We start from the raw sequence: 25,728 nt of genomic DNA, 5'->3' as shown, positions 1-25,728 counted from the left end.
ATAGTTTGACAAAACAGAGCCATAGTTTTGACAAGCATGTTTTAATACAAACAAAGTTGTACAAAATAACATTAAGATAAAACCACTGKTTTTCTGTACAAGGCCACATGGCTACAGTATACTTCTTTACAAAACCAAAAAAGGTACAAGGATATTAACTTGGGCCTAGATTCAATCAGATCAAGCGTAGCATAGCGGATGGTTTTGGTGGTGTTGAAGGTCAAACTGAGGCATCAAATYGGTGAGCAGCTGCTCTTGCGATAATTGTCACTCAGCCACACCTGGGCCACTCCCATTAGAAGTTCAGAATGAGGAAGTGTAGGCTATATAGAAATAATGAGGCTCTAATTGAACAATCCTGAAACTAAATAATGAGGGTCTCTATCATCTAACGGACATATAATGTAGACTACATCTCACTGTTCAAACTTAATGCAACACCGTTCAGCCAACGGTAATGTCCACTAGGTATAATGCCAGGAGCCGCTAGTGGATTTGACAGCTCTGCTGTTCCMTCTCCGACACCGCCGAAACAACCGCTACGCAGATGTCGGCTAAAGCGGATCTGATTGAATACAGCCCCTAAACAAACAAGTAAAATAACAAAAAGTTTTTCCTAGAAAATACAAATATAATTGTTTGGTTTGACAAGATCTGACAGGTTAGTGAGTAGTAGTATCATCAGCAGGTAGCACCAGCCAGGCCACAGCTGGCTTTACCATCTGGTGGGGGGAAAAAGTGATTTCCTGTCAAGTGAAGTGCTGCTTTAGGATCATAAATGAAGATTCACTAGTGGGGACAGGAGGGTTCAGTAAGAAATGTAATGTGTAAAACAGATTTGACTCTCGGTCAAGTAGGTAGTCGTTGCTCTCTATCCATTGGGGCACAGCAGAAAACAAAAATGAACATCCAGGTATATCCTCCCTGTTTCACTCAGTGTTTTCAGGTTGATACCTACTGAACATAACTCGTGTTTGTTCACTAGACCGTTCGTCACCGCTTCCAAGGGCCATTCCCACGCCCCTGGTTAGCAGTCTGGTTACTACCCCAGGGGTGATGAGGGTTCCCCATCAGTCGTGGAGGGAAGGTGTGGCGCCCCAGCCCCATGTTTTGCTGCTGAAGGCCCCATAGACAGGACTCTGACACCCCTGCCTGGCCCATCCTAGCCCAGCCAATGGCATTAGGCATCAATGGTCTAATACCCCCCTGTCCTGCAGGTCCTTCCAGCCTATTCAACATGGGCCGTTGGAATATGCTCATGCCATGGTTGTGCAGATTGAGGTTACTGTTAAGGAACAGTGTATTCGGCATGGGTAACAAGCCGTTTCTCTGCTGCTGTCTGGCTGCCTGTGCCAGTCTGTCTGTAGCTGCCGCTATGTAATCCCCACCACCAACTGGCCGGGGGGCTGCTGCCCTGGGACCCGGAGGACCAGGGAGGGGGCTGCTAGGGGCTTTGTCAGTCATTCCTCCTCCCCCCTGGAGGCTGCCTTCTACTGGGCTGGGTTTAGTGTTCTCCCCCTGGGACCTTGGAGGCTCAGGACCTGGGGGGTCGTTAGTGTTGCTGGGTGTGGCCCCTGACTCCCCATGGCCCTCAGTGACAATGCCAGCTAGAGGACCCTGGTGGCTGCTGAAAGCGTTCAGTCTGCCCTGGGAGCCACACAAAGACATGTCACTGGTTACCTCAGCACCACCAGTTACACTCAGACCCAGCTTAGAGTGGAGGGAGGAGAGGGTAGCTTCTTTAGCCTGCCGTGTGGGGGTCAGTCCCACTTCCTTCTGGATCCCAGCAGGGGACTGGCTGGAGCGGAGAGGGACAGGACCAAGGAGAGAGACAGGGGAAGGGGTGAAACCAGGGGTATGAGTGAGGAGACCAGGCGTGAGGAAACCAACTCCAGAGTCCCCTAGACCCCCTGGTGAGTCTGTACCCAGGCCAGGAATCCTTGGTCCTGGTGGGGACTCTGGTCTCTCCCCATCCACCTCTGGAGGTGCCATCTGTGAGCGAGCAGCCTTATCAGCCTTGAACTGAGAGATGGCTTCCTTCAGGGCCTGGAAGTTGAGCTCCATGGGTGTCCCCGCGTCAGGAACAAGCTGGTCGGGAAGGGGAGGAAGGAAGTCGTCCTCGTTCAGCGGAGTGGACAGGCGGTCCACCAGGCGATCTGGGGAGGAGGGGGAGTCCAGAAGGATCGGTTCCTCCAGCACACGCTTTTCCTCTCGGACTGTGGATGGAAAATACAAAAGGTTAACAGTGTTATGGGTCAATTGGAATAAACATTGGGAAGGGCAGAATTGTTCTGTGCTCTAGAGATCCTGTTTAGATGCCTCTTGTTACCCTCAAACAATATGATCCTGTGATATGCTATTGGCCAACAGCATTGCCTGACCATGTGACCTGACCAGAACAAACTCTGGGCCCTAGTTACAGGCTATGGTCGGTGGAAAAACTCCCGTTCCTAAATATGACCCATATTAACTACCTGTGGTAGCTCCAGCTATGAGGTCTACTGAGGTAGACCGCTTGTCTCTGATGTCATGGAAACCAACTAGGCCACCGAAATTGTGCATGATGTCGTTGATGTTGGCGATGACGATGCCAGTACTGGAGTAGTGGGAAAACATCTCGAAGTGGCTCTCTGGAACAGCAAAACAAAGAGAAGCGTTAGGTTAGCGTGTGTGTGTTACCTGTGTCGTTGCTGAATGTGCTGTACCTGCAGCTTGTTCAAAGTCTAGGTTGTGTGTGTTACCTGTGAGGAAGATGATGTGTCGTTGTGTTACCTGTGAGGAAGATGATGTGTCGTTGTGTTACCTGTGAGGAAGATGATGTGTCGTTGCTGAATGTGCTGTGCCTGCAGCTTGAGAAGACAGTCCAGATCGGGGGCGGGGCGAGATGGAGCGTCACACTCATGGTATGGCAGGAACTCCACAATGTTTTTCTTCTGGTACGTGGTCAGTAGGTTCAAGATCTTCCTGGCTTCACTTTTAAACCTGATGAGGACAGAGATGAGGAGAATGAGTTTAATCAAACCTGAGAAGTTAGAAAACAAATCCCTATTTTCCCCTGTCACTTTGAACAGAATTTCTACTTATTGCATTTAAGGCCAATCAGCAGTTGAAACAAAGTGTCCTCCCGCCACTGTTTTGGGAAAAAGCTGAGGGATGGGCCTGGAGAAATGTTATCACTCAAATTCATAGATAGGTCTGAACATCCATGACATCAACATTATTGTTTTAACCAGGTTGAGGCTACCCAGTTTGCATTTCTTTTGTTTACAAACATTGAAGTAAAACAAAYGTATATTTTAGGTTCTGATGGGGTACGTCAGTTGAACTAAGCTCATTCGGCATTTAAGTTATATTCTTCCAAGAATCAATGGGTATATATAATTAGTCCAAAAATAGTCCAAAAATATATGCAGCAACTGCTGATTGCCCCTTTAAGTCATTCTGGATAAGTGCGTCCTCTGCTTAATGACTAATGTCAAATGTAGTTAAATCTTAGTTTAGAGTTTTGCGCATACTAGTTTCACTAACGCAACAAAAACTGCCTTCCAGTTTGTTCATAATATAATGATTTTATGCTGGAGCTATTGAACGTTGACCATTTCAAAAGCACCAGTACCTGGACTGTTCCTTGAGTTTCTTCTGGGTCTTCCAGTGGACCCTCCACCTCCACAGGCTCTCTGCTGAGTTCTGTTGGTCCAGGAACATCAGAATCACCCGCAGACGCTCTACAACAACATGTCACTCAGTTACTGAATGTAAAAACCCCTGCTGGTCAACAATAAAACAACAGGCTGTTGGGGCCATGTACGTTGTGAGTGTCCACTTGGCTCAACGTCTACCCAAAAGCATTAGTGCAAGCCTGCTGTCTTCTGAGTCCCCTTAACCTTTGTGGTTTTCTTCACGTTAGTATGCTGCTGTTGAGCCGCTGTTGTCACAACAGTTGTCCCACTAAAACTCAAGACTCACCGTGCGTGATGTAGTCAGGGTTGAGGACAAACTCGTCTGAGACAACGAATCCCCCAGAGACAAACAGCTCGTTGTAGGTGTGGTTCTTCACATCGTCCAGACTGTCTACWCCAGCGAAGATCACCGACGGCTGCCTCTTCAACCGCACCAGCGCCGGGATCTGACCAACATAACGCCACCTTATTAGAGCGGAACGGCCTTGACACTTTATTAAGAACACCTTAGAGCCCTTACTGATGTTATGACCTGATTGTTACGACCTGATGTTAACGACCCTGAGTTACGACCTGATTTACGACCTGCCGTTAACTGATGTTATAACTGCCGTTACTGATGTTATGACCTGCCGTTACTGATGTTATGACCTGCATGTTACGACTGATGTATGAACCTGCCGTTACTGATGTTATACCTGCCCGTTACTGATGTTATGACCTGATGTAATGACCTGCCGTTACTGATGTTATGACCTGCCGTTATGACCTGCCGTTACTGATGTTATGACCTGGCAATGGCAGAACAGTAGGTCAACTTTCTTTCATTAAACCAAAGATGCCAAGCATGTTAGTTACCAGGTCCATGTTCAGAAAGGCACAATGTTGTGTGATATATATTACATAGAAATATCATGATATTTAATATTATTGTAGTGTACCTTGTGAATGTGCGCTGCAATGTCCTTGTTCTGGATGAGAACCATTAGTTTGTCCATCCGGTTCTCTCTCTCCAGGAAACTCACAGGACTGCGTTCTACGTTACCCAACCTCTGGAGGTACTCCTAGTGGGATGAGAGAAACAAGGTCAGTTTCATACATTGACACTACTACAATACATACACATTTAAACATGGAGAGAGATCTTGGTGTGTATTTATAAAGCTCACCCCAGACACCATTCAATCATTCAAATGTATTTCTCTTTTTACATGATCAGTTGCTTTACAATAACCTTGATGTGATGGGAGACCTCCCTCTCCCTCTCCTGTGTGTGGATGTAGAACTGGACAGAATTCTTCTGGACATCCTTTATAATCTCCACCAGGTTACTGAACAACTCAGGCTTCAGCTGGCTGATCAGACTACTGATGGCTGATGGGGAGGCGGGACCTGGCCCTGGGACAGGCTCTACCACTGGCCCGCCCACCCCTGACAAACTGTCAATCATCTGAGTGTGAGGAGGAGGTGGAGCCTCCACGGTGTCTGCTGAAACCGGCTGATCCACCATTACGACATCGTCTTTTGATTCAAACATGGCACTTGTTTGCGGCGTGCACTTTGCTCGTAGCCCTCGGACATCCAACTCAGTGTTCTGTGTTGTGGTTGTCCACTTATTTGCTTTTGACATATCACTTGGCTTGCAGGTTCCCAGTCTCCCGCCTGAGTCAGGGTTCTGTGTTGAAGTTGTCCATTGACTGTCCAGTGGTTGGAGGGGCAGGGGGGCTAGACTGGAGCTGAGTTGAGGTAGTCCCGTCTGTGTCTGGGGTGGGTTGTTGTAGAGAGTAGGAGAATAGGCCGTGCCGGGAAACGATGAAGAGGGAATCATTGTGCTATTATTATTATTACTATTAAAATGAGACACAGGTAGAGAACTGTAAGAGTTTGAGCTATCAGGACCAGGGGCAAACAGGCCAGGAGAGTGACGACTTGGGACAGACTGAGACACAGCAAGGCCAGGAGCAGGAGAGAAGCGGTGGCTGGGGACAGACTGAGACACAGCAAGGCCAGGAGCAGGAGAGAAGCGGTGGCTGGGGACAGACTGAGACACAGCAAGGCTAAGGCCAGGAGCAGGAGAGAGACGATTTGGGACAGACTGAGACACAGCAAGGCCAGGAGCAGGGGCAGGAGAGAGGCGGTGGCTGGGTACAGGCTGAGACACAGCAAGGCCAGGAGCAGGAGAGAAGCGGTGGCTGGGGACAGGCTGAGACACAGCAAGGCCAGGAGCAGGGGCAGGAGAGAGGCGGTGGCTGGGGACAGGCTGAGACACAGCAAGCCAGATGCAGGGGAGAAGCGGTGGCTGGGGACAGACTGAGACACAGCAAGGCCAGGAGCAGGAGAGAAGCGGTGGCTGGGACAGACTGAGACACAGCAAGGCCAGGAGCAGGAGAGAAGCGGTGGCTGGGGACAGACTGAGACACAGCAAGGCCAGGAGCAGGGGCAGGAGAGAGGCGGTGGCTGGGGACAGGCTGAGACACAGGGCCACAGAAAGAATGGTTCCAGTATGTAGTGGTAGGAGGAGAGTGGTTAGCATGGTGGCGGTTAGTGATAGATGAGACCAGGGCAGGGTGGGTGGCTAACGTGCTGGGAATCCATTGGTCCTGTACGTCTATGATGGTGCCCATGCGGTCTCGGAGCGAGGTGACGTAGGCYTGCATGGGAGGCGACGAGTTGTAGAAGGAGACGTACTCTGAGAAGTGCAGGAGCGGATGCACCGGGAGCTGCTGTGAAGCATTCTGGGTATGGAGAAGCGATGAGCTGTAGTGGACACTCTCTCTGAGCAGGAGGATCTGCATCTCTGTGGAGAAGTCACTGAACTGCTGGTCCAGGATACTTTCCACTCCGGTCAGAACGGCTCTCTGGACAGGAGGATTTTGAATGGGAGGAGGATTCTGGATGGGAGGAATGGAGGAGGATGGTCTGGGTGACACCTGCCCTGTCTGTTTCAACTCTGTCTCCACATGTTCGTTCTCTTCCTCCACTAATTCCCCTTCCTCCAGCTGCTCTTCCACCCCATCTAGCACTTCCACCAGGTCTTCCTCATCCTTCTCATCTCCCTCCTCCACTTCCTCTGTCACCGGTTCCTCATCCACCACTTCCATCACATCTTCCTTCTCCTCTTTCACTTCCTCCATCACCTGTTCCTCTACCTCTTTAACCTCCTCCTCCTGTTCAACCTCCATTGTGTTTGGGTCTTCAGCTGCCACAACTGTTGGTATATATTTTCCTGTACTGCCTTCAGCTTGTTCCTGACCAGCCTCTATGGGGCTAGGGTTAGTATGGGTTGGTTCTTCAGCTGGCCCTGGCTCAGGGGAGGGAGATGGGCTGCTGCTTTTCTCTGGGAGGCTGGTGCTCTCTGGAGTAACAGGGACCAGAAGTTGGCTCTGGTTTGTCTCGTCTGTGGTTGTCTTTTCGTTGTTGGTTATTTCTGTGGGGTCACAGGGGGTTTCAGCTAATTGCTCATCATCCTCTATGGGACTGGGGTAGGGACTGGAGCAGGGACTAGGGTAGGGACTGGGGTAGGGACTGGGACAGGGACTGGGACASGGACTGGGCTCTAGGGGAGGACTGGGGCTGGGCTCTGGGGGCTCCTCTAGGGGAGGACTGGGGCTAGGCTCTGGGGGCTCCTCTAGGGTAGGGGTGACGTTTCTTTCCCTTCGCTCCGGAACACAGTGGGGGTAGCTGCTGGTTGCCATGGGGATCTGGGGTACGAAGCGCGGGTCCTGAGGGTTGTCCTTCTCTCTCTGGCAGTACTTCTTCCACTTCAGCCCTACACAGGAGGAAAAGGTATTAGTAAATATCATAATAGTTTCACATATCAGCTTCTCACAGAAATGTAAATAAGTATTTCTTTATACATATAAAAAAGAAATGCCCCCCATCTTAAGTCTTCCTGGTATTTTCTTATTGTGGTACGTGAGTGATGGTGCAGAGAAAGTAGGATAGTCAGATTCGCTGCTAGCTACTGCTCCTCACAGGTAGCCTATGGAAGAGTGACTGCACCAGCGGCCCATCAGACGGCGACAGGTCTAGCGGCCCATCAGACGGCGACAGGTCTAGCGGCCCATCAGACGGCGACAGGTCTAGCGGCCCATCAGANAGACGGCGACAGGTCTAGCGGCCCATCAGACGGCGACAGGTCTAGCGGCCCATCAGACGGCGACAGGTCTAGCGGCCCATCAGACGGCGACAGGTTTAGAATTTACTTTCTGTATCTATAGATAGCTAACGCCAGAGTCTTACGGAGTTTGAATTCAAAATATCCCAAAATAGTATTTTGACTGACTTCGTATCATTTTAGGCCAGCCTACTCTGTAGTTTGTTGCTATAATAACGTCAGTGGTGTAGCCTATATGACAATCACATTTGGCAATATACTATTTGTAATATAGGCCTAATGAGCTTAACACAGATTTTAGATTTCATTTGATTGAAAATAAGTCGCTATTATAGGCCATTTGATAGGCTACAATAAACGCAGACAAAGGTTGAGCCGATGCCCGTGCCCGTTACGGGCGGATCCGGATTGGTTGGGAAGGTCATCGAGCATGTGGCGAAAGAGGAAGGTCGAGGGCAATCACAGGACCTTCCTTTCCTCCGAAGAGGTCGACCTTGTGTAAGTGATGTCACATGAACCTGGTATCTCCAAGCAGAGCTGGTCTGAGGCTTGCCTATATAGAGCTGCCATGATCCCATACTGTACATGCCCGAGAAACACCAAGTCTGTTCTACATAGCATACGCTGCATGTACAAACCATTAGGAACACCTTCCTAATATTGAGTTGCACCCCCTTTTGCCCTCAGGACAGGCTCAATTGTTGTATCTCCGCATGTGACAGGCTTGGATGTAGAGGGGCCTGGGGAAGAGCTGCGCATTGCAAGACTCTGGATTATCCAACCAGGCTTGGTCATGCTCGACCCCCCCCCCGTCAGGCAATACAGAGGGAACGTGCTAGTCCATCCTTACCTGTAATGGGGATGAGGACCCATGGAATCTGCTCCTCCCCCTGACATTGCGAGTGCGATCTCCTGGGCATTTCACCATTGGAACTGGGGCTGAAGCCTTCCAGACTGCTCATACTGCCTGCTGCCTGCTCCTACAGAGAGACACATGATAATACAATGGCATGTACACATAGGACACACCCATATTGCACTTGGATTTACAGTAATTGAATTCATACCGATAGCTCCTAAGTAATTAAGTAATTGGAAGCATATCAGAGAAGGGGATATCCTCTTTGAAGTGATGCCAGGTGAGTTCAGTACCTCCAAGTAGTCAGCCTTGTCCTGCAGGCCCCCAGAAGGTCGTTTCCTCAGGTCAATGTCCTGATTGGGCGGCAGACCGAGCTTGATCATCCTATCAAAAAGCAGAGCTTCAGTTTGCTCCGCCCCCTCTCTTGACCCTCCCCCTCTGCCCTCAGAACCCTGTGGCTGTTGCCCTGCAGCGTTCTTCAGGCTGGTTAACATTTTCAGTAACTTGACAGCAGCCTCTGATCCGTCTCTCCTCAGGTCCACATCTCTCAGACCCACACTGTGGAGCATCAGAGAGGACAGACAGGACGGGTTCTGGCCCCCTTCAGCTAGAGGGAGGAAGTGAGAGAACAGAAAATAGATTGGGATCAACTCAAGATGTAATGTATCCGTTTTGGTAGGAGTCAGGAAGTTGTCCACCTGAGAGCCTAGACCGACGAGAAGTTTGATATCAACATGCTTTAATTATGACCATTTGACCCGTCAAGGGAAAACTCATGGACCCATGTTATAGTGCCACAGTATTRAAGCAATTCAAAGGCACCACCCCTCAGTAAGGCCTACCATACCTGGTCTGCTGTCCACTCTGCCCCTCTCCTGTGAGGCCTTTTTCAGGTACTTCAGAGTCCTCTCTGCAGTCTCCCTCTCCAGCTTCCTCTTCAGCCCACGGGGGTCCAACAGGCCTGCCCCCTCCTTCGCTCCTCCCTGCGCCTCTCCTCTCTTCCTCACATCCCCCTCTGCATTCTTCCGACACTTCAGTATCAAGTTGATCAGCTCCTTCACCTTCTGAGGGTTGGAGTCGGTGCGAGACTGAAACGGAGAGAGGTTCACCTGGACCGCCGGAGGCTGGGCAGCAGTGGGACCATTAGGCTTGACCTCTGACCCTACCACTGGCTTGTCCCCGCTGGCCCTTCTACCACCCTCCCAATCAGTCACAGGGCTGATGTCATCAGGCACGACACAGTAACTCTCCATCATCTCCTTGGCTCGGGCCACGGGCATGGTGTAGAGGTTAGGGCTGTAGACGTAGGAGCGCAGGTAGCCCTCCATGTTGAGCTTGTGGTGTTTTGGAGCCGGGAACAGCTTCCCCCGGTCATCCAGCTTGGTGTCGTACTCAGTCATGGGAACGTGGCGGAGCTAGAGAGGAGAGATGATGCAGTACTTTACCGTCTGCTTGCATGGAAAATCATTAGCTCTATGTCATACAGAAAGGTTGACAGTATAACAAACCCAATAGATCATCAATGACATGCACCTTATGGCTGGCTTTAGACGATATGGGGAAAACTTTGACTCCAGACAGAAATCTACTCAAAACAAATATATTTAAGGAAGCACCAGTGAATCGATCTATATAAAAAAAAAAAAGCAGATGCTAAACTACAGGACTGTTTTTCTATCACAGACTGGAATATGTTCCGGGATTCTTCCGATGGCATTCAGTCACTGGCTTCATCAATGAATGCATCGATGACGTCGTCTGCACAGTGACCGTACGTACATACCCCAACCAGAATCCATGGATTACAGGCAACATCCGCACTGAGTTAAAGGGTATAGATGCCGCTTTCAAGGAGCGGGACTCTAACCCAGARGCTTATAAGAAATCCCGCTCTGCCTTTCGACGAACCATCAAACAGGCGAAGCGTCAATACAGGACTAAGATCRAATCGTACTACACCGGCTCCGACGCTCGTAGGATGTGGAAGGGCTTGCAAACTATTACAGACTACAAAAGGAAGCACAGCCGAGWGCTGCCCAGTGGCACGAGCATACCAGACGAGCTAAATAACTACTATGCTTGCTTCAAGTAACACTGAAACATGCATGAGAGCACCAGCTGTTCTGGACGACTGTGTGATCACGCTCTCTGCAGCCGATGTGAGTAAGACCTTTAAACAGGTCAACATTCACAAAGCCGCCGGGCCAGACGGATTTCCAGGACGTGTACTCCAAGCATGCGCTGACCAACTGGCAAGTGTCTTCACTGACATTTTCATCCTCTCCCTGAGTCTGTAATACCAACATGTTACATGTTACAAGCAGACCACCATAGTCCCTGTGCCCAAGAACACTAAGGTAACCTGCCTAAATGACTACCGACCCGTAGCACTCACGTCTGTAGCCATGAAATGCTTTGAAAGGCTGGTCATGGCTCACATCAACACCATCATCCCAAAAACCCTAGACCCACTCCAATTTGCATACCGCACCAATAGATCCACAGATGATGCAATCTCTATTGCACTCCACACTGCCCTTTCCCAACTGGACAAAAGGAACACCTATATGAGAATACTGTTCATTGACTACAGCTCAGCACAACACCATAGTGCCCTCAAAGCTCATCACTAAGCTAAGGACCCAGAGACCTGACCGTGTGGTGCAATGACAACAACCTCTCCCTCAATGTGATCAAGACAAAGGAGATGATTGTGGACTACAGGAAATTCTCATCGATGGKGCTGTAGTGGAGCAGGTTGAGAGCTTCAAGTTCCTTGGCGTCCACATCCCCAACAAACTAACATGGTCCAAACACACCAAGACAGTCGTGAAGAGGGCACGACAAAACCTATTCCCCCTCAGGAGACTGAAAAGATTTGGTCTGGGTCCTCAGATCCTCAAAATGTTCTACAGCTGCACCATCGAGAGCATCCTGACTGGTTGCATCGCTGCCTTGGTATGGAACTGTTCAGCCTCCGACCCAAGGCATCTAACGAGGGTAGTTGATACGGGAGCCATGTACATTCAATAGGGCAAAGCTTCCTGCCATCCAGGACCTCTATACCAGGCGGTGTCAGAGGAATGCCCTGACAATTGTCAAAAGACTCCAGCCACCCTAGTCATAGACTGTTCTCTCTGCTACCACACAGCAAGCGGTACCGGAGCGCCAAGTCTAGTCAAGGGCTTCTAAACAGCTTCTACCCCAAGTCATAAGACTCCTGAACAGCTAATCAAATGCTACCCGACTACTTGCAATTGCCTGCCCCCCCCCCCCCCCCCCCCCCCCCCACACGCTGCTGCTACTCTGTTATTATCTATGCATTACCACTTTAATAACTCTACGCTATATGTACATAGATTCTCAAACGCCGGTGCCCCATGTACATTGACTCTGTACCGGTAACCCCTATATATATCCTCGCTATTGTTATTTACTGCTGCTCTTTTCTTATCTTACTTTTTTTGTGTTGCTATTTTCTTAACTGCATTGTTGGTTAAGGGCTTGTAAGTAAGCATATCACATTTCACTGTATTCGGCGCATGTGTGGTATATGGCCAATATACCATGGCTAAGGGCTGTTCTGATGCGCAACGCGGAGTTCCTGGATACCACCCTTAGCCGTGTTATATTGACCATATACCACAAACCCGAGGTGCCTTATTGCTATTATAAACTGGTTACCAAAGTAATTAGAGCAGTAAAAATAAATGTTTTGTCATACCCATGGTATGCGGTCTGATATACCATGGCTGTCAGCCAATCAGCATTCAGGGCTCGAACCACCCAGTTTATAATGTCCAATATACCACGGGTTTCAGCCAATCAGCATCCAGGACGCAAACTACCTGGTTTATAATAGCATATTATTATCATGTCACGCATTTATACCTTTCCATCATGAAGTCCACTTAGGTAGTCCCTGGCCTGGTGCTCGACCCCGGCCGAGAGGTCAGCAGGTGGGTTGCAGCGCACCTTGACCAGGGCATGATGCAGGGCCGGGACAAAGCTTTTAAGCTTGGGCATCACAGTGTCACGGGAGAATGACGACTGCAAAGGCTCCTGGGTAGCTGGACAATTTGTACTGTATTTTGTCACATCCCTCGACTCTTGAAAAACGAAGAGTGCTTGAAGGCCTCTTTTCCACCCATCTCTTCTTTCTGAAAAACACAATCATTACTAGAGCAATTACATTCTTCACAGTTTTAGCACATAAGACTTTATACTCTGACCTACCAGTTGGAGCAGCCATCTGAACTGAAGACAGGAGGAAGAGGAATCCTTTGTCAGCCAACGCGTGGACAAGCACCTGCACATAGAAGAGGTGTTAGAACAGGCCGGRAGCAAAAGCCTGCAATCCCAGTGGCTCTCCAGGAGGAGGTGCTGGACCTGGACCTACCAGTCTCTGTGTCTCCAGGCCTTGTAGCAGTGCTGCCAGACGGTCACCTGACTTGCTCTTCTCCACTACCTCCAGCAGACTGCAGTAGGTTCCATTCTTCAACACTACAATACCAACACACAGACATTACAGAAGAGACGTTAGAAGCCCTGTGAATAGCAGCGGGTCTTCTTCAAAATTGCTGGTTGGTTATGGCAGGAACAGCAGAGTATTCAAGACACATGACAATTCCATTGTGAAATCTAAACCACACAATTAGAAAGACAACCGGTACCGATGTTGTACAACATGGGGCGGCAGGTAGCCTAGTGGTTAGAGCGTTAGACTTGCAACCGAAAGTGCAAGATCGAATCCCAGAGCTGACATGGTAAAAATCTGTCATTCTGCCCCTGAACAAGGCAGTTAACCCACTGTTCCTAGGCCGTCATTGTAAATAATAATTTGTTCTTAACTGACTTGACTGGTTAAATAAAAGGTAAAATAAAATAAAAACATGGAAGCATAGATCAGTTTGCACTAACTTTTCACTAAACATAATGTACACTACCGGTCAAACGTTTGGGGTCACTTAGAAATGTCCTTGTTTTCCATGAAAACATACATKAAATGAGTTGCAAAATGAATAGGAAATATAGTCAAGACATTGATTTAAATAAGTGTCTTTCGAACTTTGCTTTTGTCAAAGAATCCTCCATTTGCAGCAACTACAGCCTTTCAGACCTTTGGCATTCTAGTTGGCAATTTGTTGAGGTAATCTGAAGAGATTTCACCCCATGCTTCCTGAAGCACCTYCCACAAGTTGGATTGGCTTGATGGGCACTTCTTACTTACCATACGGTCAAGCTGCCCCCACAAAAGCTCAATAGGTTTGAGATCCTGTGACTGTGCTGGCCACTCCATTATAAACAGAATACCAGCTGACTGCTTCTTCCCTAAATACCTCTTGCATAGTATGGAGCTGTGCTTTGGCTCATTGTTCTATTGTAGGAGGAAATTGGCTCCAATGAAGCACCGTCCACAGGGTATGGCATGGCGTAGCAAAATGGAGTGACAGCCTTCCTTCTTCAAGATCCCTTTTACCCTGTACAAATCTCCCAATTTACCACCACCAAAGCACCTCCAGACCATCACATTGCCTCCACCACGCTTGACAGATGGCGTCAAGCACTCCTCCAGCATCGTTTCATTTTTTCTGCGTCTCACAAATGTTCTTCTTTGTGATCCGAACTCCTCAAACTGTCTGTCCACCACTTTTTTCTAATCTTTCTCTGTCCAGTGTCTGTGTTCTTTTCCTTTTATTGGCCAGTCTGAGATATGGCTTTTTCTTTGCAACTCTGCCTAGAAGGCCAGCATCCCGGTGTCGCCTCTTCACTGTTGACGTTGAGACTGGTGTTTTGCGGGTACTATTTAATGAAGCTGTAGTTGAGGACTTGTGAGGCGCCTGTTTCTCAAACTAGACACTAATGTACTTGTCCTCTTGCTCAGTTGTGCACCAGAGCTTCCCACTCCTCTTTCTATTCTGGTTAGAGACAGTTTACGCTGTTCTGTGAAGGGAGGAATAGACAGCGTTGTACGAGATCTTCAGTTTCTTGGCAATTCCTCACATGGAATAGCCTTCATTTCTCAGAACAAGAATAGACTGACGAGTTTCAGAAGAAAGTTATTTGTTTCTGGCCATTTTGAGCCTGTAATCGAACGCACAAATGCTGATGCTCCAGATACTCAACTAGTCTAAAGAAGGCCAGTTTTATTGCTTCTTTAAATCAGCACAACAGTTGTCAAAAACAAGGATATTTCTAAGTGCCCCTAAACTTTTGAACGGTAGTGTGTATATCACTTGATCTCCAGCACCTGCTTAAAACCAGTGTGTGTGTGTGTGTGTGTGTGTGTGTGTGTAATGTGTTCCTCCTGTAATGTGTTCCTCCTGTAATGTGTTCCTCCTGTAATGTGTTCCTCCTGTAATGTGTTCCTCCTGTAATGTGTTCCTCCTGTAATGTGTTCCTCCTGTAATGTGTTCCTCCTGTAATGTGTTCCTCCTGTAATGTGTACCTTCGTGGCTGCCTGCGTACAGGTTCCAGGAGAACAGAGCTGAGGGGATCATCTGATTCACCTGGTCTATACACATCACCTGACCCAGCTCCAGCTTCTCAGGCCTAGAAACAGACACACAAAGACACAGGTTCATTTACTAACATTCAATCCTCTTCACATGGACATCTTTAGATCTAATGGGGCTGAAAAGCAAACGTTAAAAATAAAAAACATTGATTTGTAAAGGAGGTCCCAGGACTCACAGTTTGAAAGGCAGGAAGGGGGGGGAGAAGGAGCAGAAGGAGACCAGGGACACTGTTCTACCCTCATTCACCAACTCTCCACTCCACACTGTGTATTTACTCCTGCCTGTAGACAAAGAGACATGACAGTCATACAGCCACCAACAAATAGCACAAACACAGTGACTGGACTTACTTTATTAAGTCGCTCTGGATAAGAGCACTGCTCAATGACTACAATTTAAACAACCCTCCGTATTTTTTGCGCTCCTCATGAATTAGTCTCAAAAGATATGAATTACCTGTACTTCCTTCAGACGTTTGGCTGTTTGACCTGATAGCGAAAGAAAACAACAAATTACCTAACATTGTCACATATACACCTGTATTAGGACACAGCCTGTCGTTTCCAATGGGAACAAATTAGTCATAGTGGGCAGAACAAGCAAGGAGGTGKGCAGAGCCAGGTACGAGCTAGGGATATCCTATTGGCCCATTCTAGCATGGAGCTACATATTTCCGTTAGGAACACCTACTCTGAAGTGCGCGTGTGCAATAACTACATTTGCCTTTAAACTCCTTGTAAATAACGCTATTTTTTTTTCAACTTTGGCAAAGGGTAAAGTCTACAAAACTGAATCCACTCTGTTCGTAACAGAGATCAATGGATGGAGATCAAATGTTTCATCGATGAGAAMATTTGCAGAACGTCGGCCAAAATTCATCTCCTCCCACTGTGCCGGCCACTGTGCTTCCTCTCACTACCATATWTGGTAGTGAGTGGAAACGCTAAGCGGACGCTTCACATTTATACATCTGGTGAAATATCTTGCTCATTGTTCTATCTGTGCTGGCGTACCTCAGGGGAGCCATGGGCTTGGCTTGAAGAGGAGCATCTTTGCCTTTGAACTGGAAAGAGACCACTGCATAGGGACACACGTGCCTCGGCCGAGGCTTCAGCTCATCAAAGTCATACTCATAGAAGTATTGCTGTGGGGGGAAAGAGTAGACAAACAGGACAGAATGGGACTTCCAGTATGACGACTTAAAACACAAGAAACMTTAATGCCGCAGTTGCATATTCAGTTTGATTTTACAGATGTTTCTGTTTTCCAAACAAACAGAATATCAGTAAGTCACCGGTATAACACATCTACTGAGGCCCATCCTCTACACACAATGGTGTTAGTACCAGTATTTACCTGAGTAAGTTCGTATGCTCTATAGGAGGTGAGAGATGTCACTTTGCTGGCGTTCTTGGAGAAATGGCTGTCAAACTTGGGAGTGGGGTCCAGAAGGTTCTTTGACATGTTCTCATAGATGCTCTTCACTTTACCCTGTGTGTGTGTGTGTGTGTGTGTGTGTGTGTGTGTGTGTGAGAGAGAGAGCACTTTCATTTATATGTTCAAAATGTCCTTGAATTTTCCCTGACCACGTAAGGACGAGAGAACTTTTGAGAAAAACAACAACGGTAGTTTTTGTTACCTTGATGACCTTGAATATGACGATCTCTCCCATGACTCCAGGGTTAAAAGGATTGATCTGCAGTAGGTCTGAGTTTTTAGACAGATAAACACCTGAAAGACAGAAACAGTCTTAATCGTCCTTATAACCGTTTTACCACAGATGGAACAATGAGACATATTTCACTGGATGTATAAAGGTGAAAGGTGAGAGGAAGCCCATTGGCCGGCAGTGGGAGAAGATGGTCTCTTAATTATAAAAATCTTTTGGTTTTACTATCCCATTTTTTTTTTAAATGTTCTACAATTAGCCTCACTTCAGTTTAGAAATATCTGTATAACACAAACTTCAATAACTACATTTGCCAACACTTCGTCAGATTTAAATAGCTCAAAAGTGGATGGAGAACGACCTTACCCTTGGCGGGGTTCCCCAGAGCTGTGATCCAGCTGTGCCCCACAAGCAGGCCCTTCTCACAGATCCATGGCAGCTATAACCAGGGGTATAACAGTATTATTATACGTAATATGTATACTCAATCGTACATAGAAATGTGTAAATGCCATAGGTTCTTACCTTGGTGGTGTCAGCCATCAGGAAACAGTGGGTCTCCTCCAGTTCCTTCTCCGTCCTCCCATCCTGCTTCAGCTCTCTCCTTTTCTCTACAAACTGTCAATCAAACAATGATAAAAAATATGAAAAGACATCTGCGCTGCAGATTAAATGGCATTTCTGGATGATGTCAGCCGGCCTAAAGCATTGCTTACGTCCTTCTCCAGCAGCTCGCTGTGGACCAGTCTTGGCTTGGTGTACATGAACATCCCGTTGGAGCTGGCTTCTCTGTAGTTGGATGACAGGATGGTCAAGATGTCTTCAAACTCCCGGGACTCTGACGACACATATTGGAACAAGGCTGTTGGAGACAAGAGACAGTCCGGTTGGTCAGTTCAACAGTCGGTCTATCCCAATCACAATTTATTTGTCCCGTGACAAAATAATGCAGAAATCTAGAATCAAGCACTAAATAATGCAGAAATCTAGAATCAAGCACTAAATAATGCAGAAATCTAGAATCAAGCACTAAATAGTGTCCCACACATACACAGGGGTTGAAATATTTATTTTTTGCCACTTGTCCTTTCGACAAATACGACTGATTTWWWAAAAAACTTTACCGAAAGCTCAAGTCATATGGGAGATATTTTTCAATTAGGCTGTTCAAGGAATATATTTTACAGTTGTCAGAATGACATGACCAATGTTGAATAGAGGGGAATCCCAGCTTTTCAACAGTGTCAGTAATTTCTCAGCTGCCAATATTGGGCTCTGGAGATGCGGTTTACAACCCGAGTAGGCTAAGCATCGTTTTTTTAACACACCCGTTCATCAATTGCGTGTCGCCATTTGCGGTTACGCCGATGGAAAGTTTAGGAAATCGGACATGACAATTAGATTAATACATGATAATGGCTAAATAGTTAACTACCGAGAACTAGCCAGCAGGGGTGAAACTTTCACTGGGGGCATTAGCATTTTTGTCCCCCCCAGTTTTAKCATTGGAATATGATACAAAACAAGGCAACGGTGTGCTTCAGGACCATGCRGACGCCTCCGAGAGGTCGGGTAGACTGTTTATCCGACTGGATAAAAATATAATGTTATGCCCCCCCCCCACTTCTAAAACCAAAGTTGCGCCCCTGCAATCCAGCATACACAATATGTGTTGAATTGGCTATCTAGCTAGTAGGCCTGTAAATKAATTACAGCGGACTACCTAATCTCTCTCCCTCCTCTGGCCCACTCACGTTTGCACACACGCAGCTGATGAACACACCATGATTTCCCCAGGATTTTCATGACTGTACAAAGTCTGTTTGCTGACCAAAAATGTGCTATAACTTTGCAAATAATTCACTAATTAACAAGCAATATCAACAAATGTGAGCAGGCGGCTACAATTTGCTCTCAATAGTGCATCTCGCAACCGGGGATAACTGAAAGACCGCTCTGCAATCCTACTCTGATACGCTCTGCAGAAATTGTGATAACAGCAGGGCAACTCCATGGTAAGAGTGACACCGAGACTCAGACTTTTCATTTAAAGTTGGATGGCCAAACAAAAACCAATGATTGCAAAGTAAAACAAACCATACAACTCTATGTACAATGACTACTTTTAACAATTTACACTGAACATTTTACAAAAACATGTTTACTTGAAGAACAGTGTAGCTGTTCAACACCATCATCCTAGAAACCCTAGACCCACTCCAATTTGCATACCGCCCCAATAGATCCACAGATTATGCAATCTCTATTGCACTCCACACTGCCCTTTCCCACCTGGACAAAAGGAACACCTACGTGAAAATGCTATCCATTGACTACAATTTAACATTCAACTCCATACTGCCCTCAAAGCTCATCAATAAGCTAAGGACCCTGGGACTAAACAACTCCCTCTGCAACTGGATCCTKGACTTCCTGACGAGCCGCCCCCAGGTGGTAAGGGTAGGTAAGAACACATCCGMCATGCTGATCCTCAACACAGGGGCCCCTCAGGGGTGCGTGATCAGCCCCCTCCTGTACTCCCTGTTCACTCATGACTGCACGGCCAGGCACGACTCCAACACCATCATTACATTTGCCGATGACACAACAGTGGTAGGCCTGATCACCGACAACAACAAGACAGCCTATAGGGAGATCAGAGACCTGGCCGTGTGGTGCCAGGACTATGATTGTGGACCACAGGAAAGAGGACCGAGCACGCCCCCATTCTCAACGATGGGGCTGCAGTGCAGCAAGTTGAGAGCTTCAAGTTCCTTGGTGTCCATACCACCAACAAACTAATATGGTCCAAGCACACCAAGACAGTAGTGAAGAGGGCACGACAAAACCTATTCCCCCTCAGGAGACTGAAAAGATTTGGCCTGGGTCCTCAGATCCTCAAAAAGGTTCTACAGCTGCACCATCGAAAGTATCCTGACTGGTTGCATCACTGCCTGGTATAGCAACTGTTCAGCCTCCGACCGCAAGGCACTACAGAGGGTAGTGCGAACGGCCCAGTACATCCTGGGGCCAAGCTTCCTGCCATCCAGGACCTCTATACCAGGCGGTGTCAGAGGAAGGCCCTGAAAATTGTCAAAGACTCCAGCCACCCAAGTCATAGACTGTTCTCTCTGCTACCACACGGCAAGCGGTACCGGAGCACAAACTACAAGAGGCTTCTAAACAGCYTCTACACCCAAGCCATAAGACTCCTGAACATCTAGTCAAATGGCTACCCAGACTATTCACATCCCCTCTCCAAACCACTGCCACTCTGTTATTATCTATGCATAGTAACTTTAATGAACTCTACCTACATGTACATAMTACCTCAACTAACCGGTGCCCCCRCACATTGACTCTGTACCGGCACCCCCCTGTATATATTGTTATTTTTTACTGCTCCTCTTTAATTACTTGCATCTCTTATTCTTATCCATATTTTTTTTAAACTGCAAGTAAGCATTTCACTGTTAGGTCTACACCTGTTGTATTCGGTGCATGTGACTAATAAAATTTGTGATAGTTCATAGAATCATAAAGCCTTCACTTTCAAATCACAACAAAATAATTTCACAAATGCAAAATTTACACTTACTGTAGGCTGTTTCAACCTGCTTTAATACAGTTGCAGCTGACAGTATTTTTTAGTTACAACACGTTCCCGGCTTCCTTCTTCCAATACACACACAGGTGTTCGGAGCATGATTTGCTAATTAGGACAGGTGTTCCCTCTGTTTTCTGTCTGTCTTCATCCAATGACTTACAGTGCATTCAGAAAGTATGAAGAGCCCAAGACTTTTTCCACATTTTGTTACGTTACAGCCTTATTCAAAAATGGATTACATTGTTTTTTTCTCTCATCAATCTACACACAAAAGTTTTTTTTTAAACAAATTTTTGCAAATGTATAAAAAATAAACTGAAATATCACATTTACATAAGTATTCAGACCCTTTACGCAGTACTTTGTTGAAGCACCTTTGGCAGCAACTACAGCCTTGAGTCTTCTTGGCTATGACGCTACAAGCTTGGCAAACCTGTATTTGGGGAGTTTCTCCCATTGTTCTTTGCAGATCCTCTCAAGCTGTCAGGTTGGATGGGGAGCGTTGCTGCACAGCTATTTTCAGGTCCCTCCATTGATGTTTGATCAGGTTAAAAGTCCGGGCTCTGGCTGGGTCACTCAAGGACATTTGCCCCAAAGCCACTCCTGCATTGTTTTGGTTGTGTGCTTAGTAGGGATGCAACGGTACACAGTATGTTAACGAACCGTTCGGTACGCCCCCTATGGTTCAATACGCACACATGAACTGCGGAATTATGGTATGTCTGTCATTTTCCTATAATTTCCAAACTTGCTTATTGCGCTGCAGACTACACACACGTTGTACATTCTGATCCAGAAAACCAGACGTGCAACTTGTGGCCGTTAGAGGGCTGACAAACTTTACTCCACAGCAATGTCTCAAAATGTAGTGACCGCAACCCTCCCCCTTAAACAACTAATGTACAATTTGCAATAACATCTCAGGAGGAAACCTCCCTAAAGGGACTCCATGAAGAGGGGAAACTAAAAACAAATATTCTCTCAGCTCCAACGTAACAATGGCGAGCGAGACAGAGAGAAGCAAATTTTAAGAGGYRCCGACGTCTTYCAAATCCGCTGATTGGGTACATTTTGGATTCAGCATTSAACACGATGACGAGGGTAAGAAGACCATAAACAAACAAAGTACAGTGTGCAAGCATTSCTTTGCCACTGTCGGCTACTCGAGTGGAAACACTTCTAACGTGTCATTTACGTGGCCCTCACCCGGCCGTATCCCTTGCAGGTGGAGCTGGAGCAAGGAGAGTCCACTTGTTAGCGAAAAAACAATCTCTCGCTGCTGCCTTCCAACAACAATTTGTGACATATTCCGAAAAACAAAGAAATAACAAAAGCAGTGGCCTTATTCATAGCCAAAGATTTGCAGCCCTGTGGGATTTCGTCACTTGATGAWTTTTTTTTTGCCGCGTTACAATGTCCCCTCCCGCACACATTTCAGCAGCAAACTAATTCCCAAGCTCTATGAAACAGAGAGAAATTGAAAATGAATTGACACAGACACCCTATATAGCTCTCTCCACTGATAGTTGGACCTCCAGAGCAACTCAMAGCTACCTCACTGTGACGGTTCACTATGTACTGGATTGGGAGATGAAGAGCTACATGTTGTCAAAGCGAAGAAGCACTTCATTTTCATGTTTTTCTCCCCTTGATTTCATACAGTAGAGACAGAAACMAGGCCTAGTCAGTCATGCTGCCATTTTTCTGAATGGAAAGTTTGTCTATGGGCAAAATAAAGAGGTCATTATTTMAAGGGTGATGTGTTTACATTTTTTTCTTAAATATAAAGATACCGGCCTCCCGGGTGGCGCAGTGGTCTAGGGCACTGCATCGCTAGCTGTGCCACCAGAGACTCTGGGTTCGCGCCCAGGCTCTGTCGCAGCCGGCCGCGACCGGGAGGTCCGTGGGGCGACGCACAATTGGCCTAGCGTCGTCCGGGTTAGGGAGGGGTTGGCCGGTAGGGATATCCTTGTCTCATCGCGCACCAGCGACTCCTGTGGCGGGCCGGGCATAGTGCGCGCTAACCAAGGTAGCCAGGTGCACGGTGTTTCCTCCGACACATTGGTGCTCCATTGGTTGGAGGCGCGCTGTGTTAAGAAGCAGTGCGGCTTGGTTGGGTTGTGTTTTTCGGAGGACGCATGGCTTTCGACCTTCGTCTCTCCCGAGCCCGTACGAGTTGTAGCGATGAGACAAGATAGTAATTACTAACAATTGGATACCACGAAAAGGGGGTCAAATTAAAAAAAATTAATATAAAGATACCGCAACCGTACGGTTACCGTGGCCCACAAACCATGATACATACCGAACAGTGGGCCCATTGTACCGTTGCATCCCTAGTGCTTTGGGTCATTGTCCTGTTGGAAGGTGAACCTTCGCCCCAGCCTGAGGTCCTGAGTGCTCTGGAGCAGGTTTTCATCAAGGATCTCTGTACTTTGCGCTGTTCATCTTTCCCTCGGTCCCGACTAGTCTCCCAGGCCCTGCCGCTGAAACATATCCACACAGCAAGATGCTGCCACCACCATACTTCACCAGGTTTCCTCCAGCATCACGTCTGTAGGAAACCTGGACGTGATGCTGGAGGAAACCTGGCTTCTCTTGATTTCATCAGACCAGAGAATCTTGTTTCTCATGGCCTGAGTCCTTTAGGTGCTTTTTGATAAACTAAGCGGGCTCTCATGTGCCTTTTATTGAGGAGTGGCTTCCGTCTGGCCACTTTACCATACAGGCCTGATTGGTGGAGTGCTGCAGAGATGGGAGAACATTCCAGAAGGACAACCATCTCCACAGAGGAACTCCGGAGCTCTGTCAGAGTGACCATTGGGTTCTTGGCCACCTCCCCGATTAAGCCCTTTTTCCCCTGATAGCTCAGTCTGGCCGGGYGGCCAGCTCTAGGAAGAGTCTTGGTGATTCCAAACGTCTTCGATTTAAGAATGATGGAGGCCAGTGTTCATGGGGACCTTCAATGCTGCAGACATTTGTTGGTACCCTTCCCCAGAGCTGTYCCTTGACACAATCCTGTCTCGGAACACTGYGGACAATTCCTTTGAAKTGGCTTGGTTTTTGCTCTGAAATGGCCTTTCAACTGTGGGACCTAGACAGGTGTGTGTATTACCAAATCATRTCCAATCAATTGAATTCACCACAGGTGGACTCCAATCAAGTTGTAGAAACATTGCAAAGATGATCAATGAAACAGGATGCACCTGAGCTCAATTTCGAGTCTCATAGCAAAGGGTCTGTATACCTATATGTAAATAAAGTATCTGTTTTTTTTTATAGATTWGCAAAATTTTCTAAAGCTGTTTTAGCTTTGTCATTATGGGGTATTGTGTGTAGATTGATGAGGAAAACAAATATTTTAATAAATGTTATAATAAAAACAGTAAAGTAACAAATGTGGATAAAGTCAAGGGGTCTGAATACTTTCCGAATGTAATGTTACAAAGATTATCAAGGGCTAGAAATTGCCCAGCAATAAAAACGCACCCAGGGTACACTTTTCAGAGTAACAAATCAAATCTATATTATTCTGGTCCAACAATTTTTTCTGTCAATAACATAAACAACGACATACTGATTGATTGGGGCTCGAGAGATGGCACCTCTGCATAAATTGTATCCTGTTGTCTAGGACTTATTCCCTGTATTTAGGATCCAAAGTCATTTCTGTCGGGAAGGGACAACCATGGACAACCACGACAACCATGGAACGTGGGTGTGTCCAAACAAAGACTACTAGCTTGCTAACGTTACCTGCTGAAACGGTGTGTAAGATGTAGGCTAACAGCATGCACATTTCAAAAAAGACATCTAACTAACACAACTCACGTAGTGCCCACCTCCACTCCAATGGCTACCTAGCTAAAGTAGCTACCTGACCGGGTAAACCATGTTTCACTTTCAGGTKCAATAAAAGCAGKTGACTTTAGCGAARAACATGCTAAGTTAACAAGCTAACGTTACCTTCTAGTTATTTGCTGAACGGGGTCAAATTCAATGATCAGACAGATGGAATACAGTTTGTTTACAAGTAGCTAGCTAGCATAGCTAGCATGCAGTAACGTTAGCATTATTTAAATGTAGGAAAACATCAGCTAGCTAGCTAGCTAGCATATACGGCGAATTTAGCTATTGAGAAAGTARCTACCTCTCTTTTCTTTGTTCTTTCTCGGTATTTGAAAGTTCAAGCGGTCCCCCGCTTTTGGAATATATTGCGTAGAAGACACTCCAGCTCTCGGTCTAGTCTCGGTACCACCAGCTTGCTCGGTACCAGAATGCTCGCCATCTTGACTTGGTGTAACGTAACTCTCGGGTGGGATGTAATATTTCACTGAGCTGTATTTCGATGCAGGGACGCTGCCACCACTGTGGCTCTCCATCTTAGATAAACACTTATTTGACAAAAAATGCAATAGACACTGATCTTTCTTGTTAAATCGGCTGAGAGTGTTATTTCCCCACACACTCAGAGCGCAGACTCTCCAACCACATCTCCGCCATGCTGCTTCACTGACGTTTTCGACGCACGGACTACCTTGCTCCCTACACCACCACCGCTGATGCTGTCGGATCAGGCAATCGATGCATTGGGTTTTATGCGAAGGGTTTTAGCGCCACCTGCGGGTATATGAACGAACGGCATGATGGCTCACTTTATATTACCTTTTACATGTGAGATATACGAAGTCATTATACAAGAGTAGCTTGTTTTATTTAATTGTATATATTTTTTTTATTTGTGTTTCCGAAATATTCACAAGCACTGTATCCTTCCACCTATTCACTGACTAAAATAACCAGCTCWTGAATGACATGCTATTTGTTCTGTTGGCCTGATGCACAGATGGCCWAAAGAAACCTGAGCTGGCATGAGGCGAGGCACTTGGGAGACAAGGTACGCCAATGCCTGTAAGCCCAMCCATAAGGCTTTCTCTCTGGRGAACAGGGGCATTATRTCTAGCCTGGTCCCAGATCTGTTTGTGCTCTTGGCCTGACAATTCCATAAGGAGTTGTAAAGAAAGCAAAAACAAACTGACATCCAAGCTAACGTGTGTCTGTCTTCTCCTTGGTCTGATTGCATGTGATTGCATCATGACAAAGGGGAATTAAACCAACCATTTAACCAAAGCTCAGGGGACATACACCAACACACCTGTCTGATTAGGCCTTTCTCACCTCGCCTTCTAAGACAGCCCCAGCCACTACTATTGGCTAAGAGAGGCCCCATGAGGAGGGGTAATCAGCATTTCTAACAGTTGGGCCGTTAAGGGTGTTC

General features: G+C 47.0%; 1 protein-coding gene across 1 annotated transcript; it reads right to left on the bottom strand.

Annotated features, from left to right (window-relative positions):
• Positions 1-22: 22 nt before the first annotated feature.
• LOC111970921 (protein TASOR-like) lies at positions 23-24,993 on the bottom strand. The gene is given in 24 exon segments (XM_023997687.2): positions 23-2,216; positions 2,475-2,630; positions 2,804-2,982; positions 3,617-3,725; positions 3,967-4,126; positions 4,622-4,744; positions 4,915-5,919; positions 5,921-7,449; positions 8,648-8,777; positions 8,950-9,263; positions 9,504-10,071; positions 12,548-12,816; positions 12,893-12,965; positions 13,056-13,159; positions 15,105-15,208; positions 15,350-15,455; positions 15,631-15,662; positions 16,188-16,318; positions 16,531-16,665; positions 16,814-16,905; positions 17,210-17,282; positions 17,369-17,461; positions 17,560-17,705; positions 24,601-24,993. Coding segments are annotated over 24 exon segments (7,086 nt in total). The 5' UTR covers positions 24,833-24,993; the 3' UTR covers positions 23-993.
• Positions 24,994-25,728: the final 735 nt, after the last annotated feature.

Source organism: Salvelinus sp. IW2-2015, linkage group LG1 (genome assembly GCF_002910315.2).
Source record: "Salvelinus sp. IW2-2015 linkage group LG1, ASM291031v2, whole genome shotgun sequence".
Lineage (NCBI taxonomy): Eukaryota > Metazoa > Chordata > Actinopteri > Salmoniformes > Salmonidae > Salvelinus > Salvelinus sp. IW2-2015.
Note: the sequence above shows the minus strand (reverse complement) of the source record. Positions and strands in the feature narration are given on the sequence as shown.